At 43.4% G+C, this 13,109-nt stretch overlaps 1 protein-coding gene across 2 annotated transcripts in view; it reads left to right on the top strand.

Annotated features, from left to right (window-relative positions):
- The window catches only part of LOC133564591 (protein phosphatase Slingshot homolog 2-like), a 62,357-nt gene extending 49,505 nt beyond the window's left edge, over nucleotides 1-12,852 (top strand). For both annotated transcript variants that reach the window (XM_061918990.1, XM_061918989.1), the window contains 6 exons: nucleotides 4,249-4,377; nucleotides 4,495-4,541; nucleotides 5,859-6,005; nucleotides 6,114-6,314; nucleotides 6,390-7,203; nucleotides 11,261-12,852. In XM_061918990.1, coding sequence (XP_061774974.1) covers nucleotides 4,249-4,377; nucleotides 4,495-4,541; nucleotides 5,859-6,005; nucleotides 6,114-6,314; nucleotides 6,390-7,203; nucleotides 11,261-12,502 — 2,580 coding nt within the window. In that variant the 3' untranslated portion in view covers nucleotides 12,503-12,852. The remainder of the gene's footprint in view (nucleotides 1-4,248; nucleotides 4,378-4,494; nucleotides 4,542-5,858; nucleotides 6,006-6,113; nucleotides 6,315-6,389; nucleotides 7,204-11,260) is intronic.
- The last annotated feature ends 257 nt before the right edge of the window (nucleotides 12,853-13,109 follow it).

The following is a 13,109-nucleotide window of genomic DNA, read 5'->3' as shown; positions in this document are numbered from 1 at the left end:
AAACATTTGTTCTATTCTTAAATAGTCATGGTTTCACCTCCCAGTACAGTTCTCTTCAGCTCAGCACCATGCGCGTTGGTAGAATCGACTCCAATCCAGCTTGCATGCCCACTAGGATGTGGTTGACTTTGGGAGGATGTCATGATTATTTTTATAAAGGACAGTGTTTCTCACAGATTGCCAATCTACCGTATTTTATGAACTATAACGCGTTTATAAGCCGCACCCACTGAATTTTAAAAGCAAAAAACATTGTTCCATATTTTAGCCGCACCAGACTATAAGCCGCAGATACTGTAAATACGTTGAAGTGGTTCATTTAGCCTGCTGACGTGTATTTATAAATGGTTGATTTCTATAGGCTAGTAAGGTAAAGTGTTGTCAGGAACAACACTTTACCTTACTAGTCTATATAAATCAACCATTTATAAATGCAGATATAAAGGTTGGGCCATGAGTTATTTAAAGACAATTCTGTAAATGTTACATACCTCAAATGTTTCCAAATGATGCCTGTTGCACAGCAGTAAAACGGCTGATTAAACAAAACAGAAGTAATCGTCACGGACCAACTAGCTGCGGTGGCTAGCTCTCTAATCAGCTAAACAGATTCAATAACTCCACAGTGACATTTTGGTGAAGAGGCCCCACATCTGCGGTCTCCAAGGTTTCTCATTACGCCCATTGGGTTGATTTTATTTCTTGCCCTGATGTGGGATGTCGTTGTGGCTTGGGCAGCTCTTTGAGACGCTTGTGATTAAGGGCTCTACAAATAAACTTTGACTTTGACAAACGTTACTTGGAGTGATAAATGAAGAATCCATATGAGTAAAAACGCTATGGACGGCTGGAAGACTGAATGGCACTACCAATGAATGAAAGGACGCTGCAGCACCTACAGTGAGCGAATTTGTCCAAAAGGTGGTGCCATAGCGCAAACAATAAAATACCCTGTCAGTGTTTTTTGCTAGTAGGTTTTTAAAAAAAAAAATTACATTTTATTATTGCCGTCAACGAAGAAAAGGCCATAAATTATCCGCTGCCTTATAGACTGTGTTAGTAAAGGTATGCGGTCTCTTACCAGGTTTATTGTTGTTCCCATTGGTTTGAGTTTTTTTTTTTCTTGCCCTGATGTGGGATCTGAACGAAGGATGAGACATTTGTGAGTAAAGGCTCTATGACTAAATTTTTGATTGATTGATTGATTGACTTTATTTTATAATTTGCATAATTAACTATATAACTATGATTTATTTAAAAGGGCAAAAAAAGTTCTAAGTATACATGAAGATAAATCTGTGCTATGAAGAGGGTTGTGGCCGACAAACTGATGCGACCGGATATACGATTTGACAACCACTTCAATTGAAAAGAATCATTTGTGAATCTTTAGATTGAGTGTAAAACCATAGAACGGGTATCGTGTAAAACTAAAAATCAGGGGGCATTTTTTTTTTGTCTTTAAGAACAACGCAATACAGTGTTTCCCACGGGTCAGGCATCTATTTGTGGTGGTGTGGTCGGGGGGGCAGCGTCGGCGGCGGCGATCACAAAGAAGAACGCGGAGTTGGAATATAATTACAACACTTTATGTACATATTTATATAATATTTACATATTTATATAATATGTAACTACAAGCGCCATTCACAGACAGTCCCATTGCTTTTATGAAGGGGGCCAGCGAGTCAATTTGTGGCGGCCGTAATTTTCTTTGCGGGCCGCCACAAATAAATGAATGTGTGGGAAACCCTGCAATATGCACGGCTGCGCGCTAAATGCTTATTTAGCATTTCCATGTCTGAGTTTCGCCATCCGTCAACACCCACCAGCGGGCATCTGTGACGTCACTGACTTGACTCTTGGAAAAGACATCAGTTTTGCCTTGCAGAGTGAATACTTTATTTTCATATTTGTGGAGAGCGGCAACAACAACCCTGGTGATTCACACACACACGCACTTCCCATTCAAGTCCCGCTAACCACTCTCTACTGTGCCTGTGCGTGTCAGGTCTAGTTTACAATGGTCCCTAAATAGCTGTCCAAGGTATGCCTGTAATATAATTATTTAATTTTAGACCTCCGGAATCAGTGTGTGCTCATAACCCTCATAAAATGACATCTGAAAACCTGACAAGTTGACTTAATTAGTAAGCTATGCATAACAGCTCTGAAGTGCATTGGATACTTACTTTTATTGATTATACTGAAATGGGAACTGCCCCTTTTGGGGAATTTTGCCTATCGTTCACAATCATTATGAAAGACATGACAATGTTTTTTATTTTATCCATTCTAACTCGTTAATAAAAATCCTGCTTAAAGCGAGCCAATGGGAGATCTTCTATTCCTTCCATAAAACGCCAAAGATTCTCCATTTAAAATTTGTGACTTGAATATTAACTAAGTATTTGTGATATTGTTATTATGAGCGCTAACGCAATCAGCTGCTTCTTCGTTTTCTTGCACGTCAAACTTTACTGTAGATCATAAATAATGTCTTTCACTTGGATAGTAGAAGGATGAGAATGTATTTCGACAAGCTGGTACACTTCGATTGCCAATTTAGACCCGGTAATGGCGAGAACGACACGAAAAGACGCTCTGCTCCACCCCACTTTTATGCGTGAGGATTAGGAGTCATTCTTCACCTAAATGGGAACATATGAACATCCTAGCATCCTAATGATCGCAGACTCTGCTCAGTAAGAGATGTTTTATTGTGTGTTTAGGCTCTCATAAAGTCTGCAGTCAGTAGAAATCATGTTTAAATTGATCAAAATACGTAAATATTAAATGTTATGTATATGTGCCTTCATGTTGCTTATTACATATAAACTTACAGCATGTATATAACACCTAAATGAAGGTGTGTGGATGTTTTTAAGGGCTTTATCGGCAGAATAGAGCACAAGCAGACTTTTGGTCACATTTTCTATTTAGAATACATTAAGATGAAATACATCTGTTGTCATGTCTTTCATAAAGATTGTGAAGGATTCCAAAAAAAGTGCAGTTCCCCTTGAAGGACAAGATTTTTTTTATTTACACATTTTATTTGCTCATTTTTATATCATACCGTCAAACAAACATTCATTCAGCAAGATTTTTTGGTCCATGTTTAAAAATAGATACATGTACAGATATTTGACGTGTGTTTCTATTGTTTGTCTTTTGTCCTTAGTTCTGGGGACACAGAACTAATGACAAATTTTGATTAAATTTTACACATTTAAAATACTGCAAGCATGTCGCTTTTAGAGAATGTGCTTATGTTAATATTTGAGTATGAGTGTGCCTATGGTAATTGTTGTTCTCTGGGCATTTAACGGATCAGTTGACTATTCCGTTTATATTAGAAGACGTTTGGCCAGTCACTTAAGTATTTTCATCAGTTCTTGCTCATAGACTTACATTGTTCTAATATAGTCTGGGTGCTTGGTGCCAAAGTCCTAACTATTTATCCTCTGACACAAAGAGTGCATGTTCTTTTGTGGTGTTAAAAAAATGTCCATCATTAAATGTTAAACATGGGAACGAATTGTACATAAAACGTATCAAATCTTGTCCAGTTGTTCATACACTATCGTTTCGCTTCTTAAATATGTTGAATTGTCCATCACAGAGATGTACAAGCAGAGTTACCTTTTTATATGGTTTTGCTGTGTTTTCTGATTGTTGCGGTTTATTTTATTACTATAAAGTAACTTGGGGTCCACTTTGTACACCTCTGGTTTATTTACATATACTATTATGCCTCTCCGAATGTTGGCATTTGGTTTTGGCTGATGGATAAACAGTCTTTTTTAAATTAGAGATGGAAAAATCAATTTCAGGTTGTTTATTGATGATCTCCACAATGAAGTTACTGTAAAACTAAGCACTTAAAGGAAAAAAAAATGATCACACAGAATAATTGCCTGCTTCCACTTACAAAAATATTGTGACCTCATGTTTGCAAGGTCGTGCATCCCGCCATTGATATTAACAGAGAAGCACGAATACAGTCCACAAGGTTAGCAAATACATTCCTTCTTTGTGTTGCTATAGAGTACATAAAGACGACACACTTTTGATTGACTTCGTGTTTATTTTACACCATGACAATGTGACTAGCTCCACTCTTATGTACAGAGGGGTGCCCAAAAGTAATAGGGTGCAGTAATTGTACATGCTTTACATTACTTGACTTTCTCAGATGTGCTGTGCAAACATACAGACATATCATACCATACTTTGTTTTCCCAGATTCGTACAGAGCTGGAGATGCAGATGGTGTGCAACCTGAGGGAGTTCAAAGAGTTCATAGACAATGAAATGATTGTCATCCTAGGACAAATGGACAGCCCCACTGAGATCTTTGAACACGTCTACCTGGTAGGAACGCTAGCAGCATTTTTTTATTCTTTAACCAAGCCTCGCACCCACTGTCCTCCAGTTGATGATTGACATAGTCAGTGTACGCTCACGCTGACCGACTTATGTTGTCTTCAGGGCTCAGAGTGGAACGCCTCCAACCTGGATGAGCTGCAGAACAGCGGGTAAGACATCTGTCGCCACAGTTAGGAAGCAGCACACCATTTTGCTGAATTATACACACAGTCTGTGCCAAGGCCGTGTTTATCCACTAGTGCACAAGATGCAACCAGGCCAATCAATACCCGTGCTTTCTTTCCCAAGTGTATTGTAGCTTTGATCAAATAAAACTCCAATTTACTGTATATTAGGTGTGTGCCAATTCAAACGTTTTTGCTTCCAATACTAAGCCAATGTTGGAGCCTTGAATATTCGCCGGTACCGGTATTAATCTAATATATCAACAAAAATGTTTTATTGTTCCCTTTTTTCCGGTGTATTTGATTAGTTAGTGTAGTGGACAAGTTAGGCCCTAAGGTCTAAAAGGTAAAAACCCACATCACCAATAGGTGCGCAGCTCTCATGTGCGCTCTATTGGGGCAGTCTTCCAGAAAAATGTCTGCGTAAACAAATCATTGAAGCAGCAGAATACAAATATAAGGATTTTTTCTAATCGATTAATCAATTTACATTTTAACCGATACGGTACCAGGGTGCCAGTTTTCAGTACTTTTATGTGTGATCATGTGTTATTAGATATTATTTTTAATAATTGACTACGGTCTGCACAGGAGCCGAACAGCAGGAAAGGTGTAACATTACCTGTCACTCTAACTTCTTGTGCATATCTGAATGCTTATTTAAATGCAAAGGTGCAAACGCCAATCGCCACGTTTGGGGAGGCGTGTTTTTAAAGTAACACTTACAGAGCGGCGCCTCCCAGTTTAAAGTGTCACTTTTATTGCACTTCACGCACCCTCTTTATTAACCAATACAATTGTCATTTTTTGACATTCTTCTCCAAGATGTTATTGCTAGTGTGCACTTAGTGTGTGCGTTTTGACACACTCAACATCATGCGCCTTGGCTATATAGTCACGGGATGAAAGCGGGTACCGGTATTTTCAAAGGCAATATATACCAATTTCAATTAATTAGTATCGCGGTACTTTATTAGTATCGCGGTACTTTATTAGTACCGCGGTACCGTACAACCCTATGCCATTTTGGTCAGTCCAAAGCAAACTTATTGCAGTCACACAACACACAAGAAGAGAATACGCCTAGCAAGAAACGGCAGCAGCATTGGAAGCTAACAGAGAAGCTCAACCAGAAGCATGCAAGTGCAATAAAGGTACCGAAACATGGCGCCATTTGGTTTTACATGAATCGATATCCGGTAGTACTGATGGAGTTCGGTCAGTCCCTATAAAAGTACCAAATTCCATAACCCATCCCCAGTTGCCGCCCTGATAATTGTCAACTTCTCATCTCCTCTGTAGCGTCCGCTACATCCTGAACGTGACCAGAGAAATAGACAACTTCTTTCCGGGAACATTTGAGTACCACAACATAAGAGTGTACGATGAAGAAGAAACCAACCTGCTGGAGTACTGGAACGAAACCTACAAGTTCATCACTAAAGCCAAGTAAGCCTCAGCGCGCAGACACACAAACACACACACACACACACACACACAAACATGCCCATTGTCCTGTTGGCGGTTAAAAGCACAATCCTACTCCTCCTCTCCTAGGAAAGCCGGGGCCAAGTGTCTGGTTCACTGTAAGATGGGTGTGAGCCGCTCTGCCTCCACCGTGATCGCCTACGCCATGAAGGAGTACGGCTGGACGCTGGACGATGCCTTCGAGTATGTGAAAGAAAAAAGAGCTGTCACCAAACCAAACCCTTCCTTCATGAAACAGCTTGAAGAATATCAGGGAATTCTGCTCGCCAGGTGGGATTTTTACCAAAGTTCCTGTTAGTAATCGTTAAAGGGGTGTTTATTCATGGTTTCTTTGTGCCCCCCCAGCAAACAGAGGCATAATAAACTCTGGCGCTCCCACTCTGACAGCGACTTGTCAGATCGACCAGCACCGTTATGTAAATCCTCCTCACACTCCCAGAGCAACAACAACAACTCCTCCTCCTCTCCCTCCTTGCATCACTTCCTGGGTGTGGCCGTGCTCCGAACTCTGGCTTCTGAACCCGACGGCTCTGCAAAGTCGACCCCCGACCTCCGCGCACGCTGCAACGGTGCCTGCGACTCCCCGGTAGAGAAGGTGCCCGGTACGGAGCGTGACGCAATCCTCCTGTCGTCGGGTGTCGCTGACACGGCAACATCAGTCATCGCTGTCAAAGTCCCTCCTCCCCCACCCACGCTCAGCATCCTGCCCTCAACTCCCGAACTGCAGCATGCTCACAGCACAGGCGCAGAGAATAAAGCACCGGAACTACTTCTTCACTTCCGGAAGCAGAGCAGCTCCGACGACCTTTCCCCCGTCACCATGATGTCCCATGACTCCGATACGTCAGAACAGTCGCCGCCGGACACGCCGCGTGACGACAACAGCCCGCCGAGCCCCGTCAGCGGCGTCCACCTGACAACGCCGCCGCACAGCGACGACAACAACAACCCCAGCGAGTTACGGGCTAGCGGCGCCACGGACGGACGCGGGGAAGCCGACGGCTCGTCGAGCCACAGCTCGGACAACATTGACTTCCACAGCGCCAGGGAGAAGTTCCTGGGCTTGGCCCAAGAGGATAGAACACAGAGACCACCCGAGCAGAGGACCGCGTCGCTGGACAGTGAAGAAGAGGAGGTTAGCGGACAAGGAACAAGTCAGGTAAATATGACAATGTGATGCATCATGTTGCTTTGTTGTCTTCCACAAAACGGGTCTTTGTCACGGAGTTGTGGTGGTTAGGGGTCTTGGTGACGTCATTGTCTAATTTGCATAACTATCCCATGTCACATAAGTGCCAAATAATTGTATTCGCTAAAACAGGGGTCGGCAACCCACGACTCTGGAGCCGCATACGGCTCTTTAGCGCCGCCCTAGTGGCTCTCTGGAGATTTTTCAAAAATATATGAAAAATTGATATGATGGGGGGGAAAAAACATATCTTTTTGTTTTAATTTGATTTCTGTAGGAAGACAAACATGACACAAACCTCCCTAATTGCTATAAAGCACACTGTTTGTATTAAACATGCTTCATTGATTCGAGTATTTGGCGAGCGCCGTTTTGTCCTACTAATTTTGGCGGTCCTTGAACTCACCGTGGTTTGTTTACATGTATAACTTTCTCCGACTTTCTGGGACGTGTTTTATGCCACTTCTTTTTCCGTCTCATTTTGTCCACCAAACTTATAATGTTGTGCATGAAGGCACAAAGGTGAGTTTTGTTGACGTTATTGACTTGGGTGGAGTGCTAATCAGACAAATTTGGTCACTGCAAGCTAATCGATGCTAACATGCTATTTAGGCTAGCTGTATGTACATATTGCATCATTATGCCTCATTTGTAGCTATATTTGAGTTCATGTAGTTTCCCTTAAGACCTCTTAATTCAGTTTATATCTCATGACACACTATCTGTATGTAATATGGCTTTTAATTTTTTGCGGCTCCGGACAGATTTGTTTTTGGATTTTTGGTCCAATATGTCTCTTTCAACATTTTGGGTTGCCGACCCCTGCTCTAAAACAATCGAGTGCATTTTGTAATTGTCACCTATCAGATGAAAACTTTAAGTTGAGCATATTTTATGCATAAAAGGTAAACATTAATATAAGGTGAATGCATTTGATAAACCACGGTGAAACTTCAGTTAGTATTACTGTTTTGTGTTTTGTTTTTTTTAAACATCTGTTTGAGTTTTTTCGACATATACAATCAACAGTGAACACATATAAATGTAAATGTGTTCACTCCCCCCACACTAAAAAAAACCCTTCATCAGTCCAATAAGTCCAGGCAAATATTGACATGAAGCCATAGACAACTGCACTCCAACACACTGCAGCAATACACAAAGGCAGGCAAAAGGCTCATCAATTATCTACCTTTCAGTTACTTTTTAATCAGGGTTAAATTTGAGATCAGTCTCTTTAATATATTTTAGGAAAGCACCCCATACTTTCTGAAGTTTCACGGAATAACCGTTCAATGTCAGCCTAATTCTCTCCACTTTGAGAAGTTACAGAACATTTTTAATCCAGCAGGTGTGGCAAAGAAGTGATGTTGCCTTCAAATTTAGCACAATGAGTCTTTTAGTAAAGTAGTGAATGCTTCGAGATACTTTTTTACAGAGGGTCCAAATAGTCCACTAAGAGAATTTGGTTCCATCTTTTCACCAAGTATTAAAAATGTCAGTCCAATAACTGCACAGAGATGGGCGAATTAAAAACATTGACGGAGTCAGCTGGAGACTGTTGATAGCGATCACATCTCATCACACAAACAAGCAGGATGGTGCTGTAACAATATCAAATATTCAAAAAATTATCTTTCATGACATACAACTTGTATGATAAAGTCTATAGGGTGACAATGTTACACCAAAGCAAAAACTACTACTGGTTCTTGATCTTTAACTTTGTAAACAAAATTGACAAAAATCAATTTTGGGATGGTAAACTATCGAGTTTAATCAATGTTGTATTGACCGTTTACTAGGGGTGCAACGGTACGTGTATTTTTTTGAACCGTTTCGGTACAGGGGTTTCGGTTCGGCACACAGGCGTACCGAACGAGTTTGTAAGCAAAAGTCTTCACAAGCTGCTCTGCTTTCTGCCTCTGTCAGCAGCGAGCATTGTACCACCCACACAACCATCTGATTGGTTACATACAAAGCCAATTAGCAGTGCGTATTCAGAGCGATGTAGTCAATGCTCCAGCGTCTAGCAGATATTCGTTTAGCGGGGGAGCAGCGGACCGTGTACTCGCCCCAAATTATTAAAAAAACACCTCCCAGTCACAACTATTACAAACATCACTATGAGACCATTGACCTTCTAGATTCTTAAACTGCAACTCAGTTCGCTCGCAGTTCTGGCTTGACGTGAAGGCTAATTAGCTTCTAGCGTAATGTTAGCTCATTTTGCGGTGCATGTGTGTGTGTGTGTGTGTGTGTGTGTGTGTGTGTGTGTGTGTGTGTGTGTGTGTGTGTGTGTGTGTGTGTGTGTGTGTGCGTGTTAGGGGCAGCAAAGCCCTGTCTGTCTGTTATTTCATTGAACTCCATGGTGTTCAGGGATGAATAGTCTCTCCTATTGCTATTGTACTATTTTTTCAGCTATAGTTACATTAATCATTAGTAATGTAGCAGCCTAGTTTTGAATGGCAGGGTCCCTGCTATCACATGTTGATAAAAAATATAACATTTACATAATAAAAGTCAACTACAGGCTTCCCAAATGCTGTAATAAATTAAGCATGATGAGTTGACTTGAAATTGTTTAATGTTGCACTTTGTATATGTATAAGAAAGGTTTTGTCATTTTATTTAATCAAAGCAACAACTTGAGGCAGTTTAAAGTGGATTAACGTGGGCAGAATTATTATAGTGTTCCCAATGTTAAAAGGATAAAGCCATTGTTTACAAATTTGGTAAATAGCCAAGAAATTTATATTTTGTTTTCTTACTGTACCGAAAATGAACCGAACAGTGACCTCTAAACCGAGGTACGTACCGAACCGAAATGTTTGTGTACCGTTACACCCCTACCTTTTACTGATACTCTACATCATGGGTGTCAAACTCTGGCCCGCGGGCCAAATTTGGCCCGCCGTGTAATTTCACTTGGCCCTTGAGGCAATATCAAATTAACTTTAGAGCTGGCCCGCCACTGTAACACCGCATTCACCGCTAATACTCTTACTTGCCAACCCTCCCGATTTTCCCGGGGGACTCCCGAAGTTCAGTGCCCCTCCCGAATTTCATCCGGGACAACAATATTTGGGGTGGGCTTTAAAGGCACTGCCTTTGGCGTTCTCTACAACCTGTCCCCACGTCCGCTTTTTCTCCATACAAACAGCGTACCGGCCCAGTCATATAATATATGCGGCTTATACACACACACACACAAGTGAATGCAAGGCATATTTGGTCAACAGCCATACAGGTCACACTGAGGGTGGCTGTATAAAAAACTTTAACACTGTTACAAATATGCGCCACACTGTGAACCCACACCAAACAAGAATGACACATTTCGGGAGAACATCCGCACCGTAACACAACAGAACACATACCCAGAACGCCTTGCAGCACTAACTCTTCCGGGACGCTACAATATACACCCCCCCGCTATCACCACCTCAACCCCGCTGCTGAAAAGAGGCCTTCAATATTTATTAAAATTTTATTTGATATGTCATTGATATTTTTTAATTATTATTATTATTTGAAACTCGATTTTGCATGTCACTCTAAAGTTATATAAGCCTTGCTTGTTCAATATTCAATGCAAAACTTGTTTGGGTCCCTATTAAAAGGTTAATTTGTTCAACCTCGGCCCGCGGCTTTGTTCAGTTTTAAATTTTGGCCCACTCTGTATTTGAGTTTGACACTCCTGCTCTACCTGGTATCATTATTATCGATATTTGTATCGATCCACCTTTTTTTGAATTCAAGAGCTCTAGCTTAGCGGTTAGCAATGCTTTTTTCTATCCTCCTACAGTGTGTAATGTAGCATGTTTAGCTATGAATTGTCCTCCAGTGATAAAAATACTTGTAAGAAACATTGTTTATTTTCCACCATAGAGGCCATGATTAGTAATGTAGAAGCCCTGTTGGGGAATGTTGGCTGCTAACACGTTGTCGTGACATGACGATACTTCTAAAAGCTCTCCATAAAGTGCAGGTCATGTGACATGTCCTTTCTCTCCTCCGCCCGCAGTCCGACAGCGACGACAAGATCAGCCCGCACCTCCCTCTCCATGACAACGCCATATCCGTCCGCCATATCGTCACTGAGATCGAAGCCATAAGCCACACAGCTACTTCCGCGGCGTCCCCCGCCGGGTCCTCGCCGTCGCCCAAGTCGCCCAGTCTTCAGGAGGAGGCGGAGACCGGAGAGACTCCTCCCACGCACCCGCAGTCCCCCTCCATGCTGCCGTGCGATTTGCCGGCGGGCTCGGTGCGGCGGGCCACCGAGCAGCTGGAGTTGAAGCTGAGGCAGGAAATGGAGACGGCGGCGGCATCGCAGCGCTCGCCGCTGCCATCCCCCTGCCTTGAACAACTTCCTGTCCGATTGTACTCACTTCCTGTCCCTCAGCGCACCACAAAGGCAAGCGCTGAAGAGTCTCAGGATGAAGACAACCTGCCAGCGCCTGCACACAACTCATCAAGTGAGCGCTCCAGAATCCTTCTAGAAGGCGTCACGGTCCAAGAGTCAGACCCGGACGACGGCCAAGAGTCACATGACAGGAAGGGAGGCTGCGGCCCCGACTGCGACGCCAACAACCGCCTGGTTCATGGCGGCCGGGAGCTGGAGCGGATCCAACAAACCTTGAGAGAACTGCAAGCGTTCCTTCACGAGGGCGTCGGCCTGAAGAGGCCAGCCAATCAGGATCAAGACCGGGGGAAGCCCCACCCCCTGAGGGACACAATGGATGTGGAGGTGACGCCGTGCTCAGTGGCGCCGCCCGCAGGCGTGGACATGTTGCAGCGGCTGAAAGAAGACGGGAAGATCTTCCTGCGGCCGCTCGGTTGGCAGCGAGCCATGGAGCTGGACGCTCGCATCCGCCAGGCGGGCCTGACCCCGCCTTCCCTCATGAAGAGGTCCGCCTCCTTGGCCAAACTGGACTGCTTGGAACTTTCCGCCACCGACCTCAGCGACCTTGACCTGAGGCAGCGCGGCAGGACCGCCTCGGCGCACTCCCACCACTCCGTCGCCACGTCGCCGACTCACTCGGACGACACGTGGAAGAAGCAGAAAGTCCTGACCCGGAACGCCCGGCGCGAAGCCACACCTTCATCCCGCGATGACTCCCCGCCTGGTTCGGGAGCGGAGAGGGCGGAGCTAGACGGCTGCGCTACGTCTTCGCGTCCCCAGGGGCGTGGCCACATGTCGAGACGGTCGAGGAAAGCGAGCGAGAGAAAAGCGCGTGCTGCCACGCTGCTTTACAACACCATGTGACCTCACGACTCAGCAGCACGTGTGCCAATCATGTAGCAGGTGTGCGTGCGTGTCTGCATGTCAACTACTGGATCTTTCAACTGGATCATGCACACAAACTGTGTTTTGTTTTTTTATGCTCGTGTATATTTGTCCGACTCCAAAATGAGGGCTTCTTCTCAAACATGCACTTTACTGTCATCTTTTATTTGATGGTGTTGCACTGATATTGTTTCTTCTGTGTTCATCATGTCAACACACCTGTCTTTAACACACTTTTTAATTTAACGAAGACAAAGCTGGTATGTTTGTTACATGTGTTTTTTATTCCGTGCTTTAGCAATTAATAAATATCATGGCTTTGTTTTGAATGGTGTCTCCCTTGTCTTTTACTCACTTGTGCTTTGCTGCCCTCTGCAGGTCAGGAAATGAACGAAGTGTGTTTCACAACCTTTATTCCAGTGGTTCTTAACCTGGGTTCGATCGAACCCTAGGGGTTCGGCGGAGGTCAAAACACATCCGACTCATCGTGTGAATAAAAACTTCTCCCTAACGGATGCGGCAACAGCAGAAGTCAGACTGATTTACAGGTGTGTAATTTGTTGTGAGTTTATTCACTGTTTTGGTT

Source organism: Nerophis ophidion, linkage group LG13 (genome assembly GCF_033978795.1).
Source record: "Nerophis ophidion isolate RoL-2023_Sa linkage group LG13, RoL_Noph_v1.0, whole genome shotgun sequence".
Lineage (NCBI taxonomy): Eukaryota > Metazoa > Chordata > Actinopteri > Syngnathiformes > Syngnathidae > Nerophis > Nerophis ophidion.
Note: the sequence above shows the minus strand (reverse complement) of the source record. Positions and strands in the feature narration are given on the sequence as shown.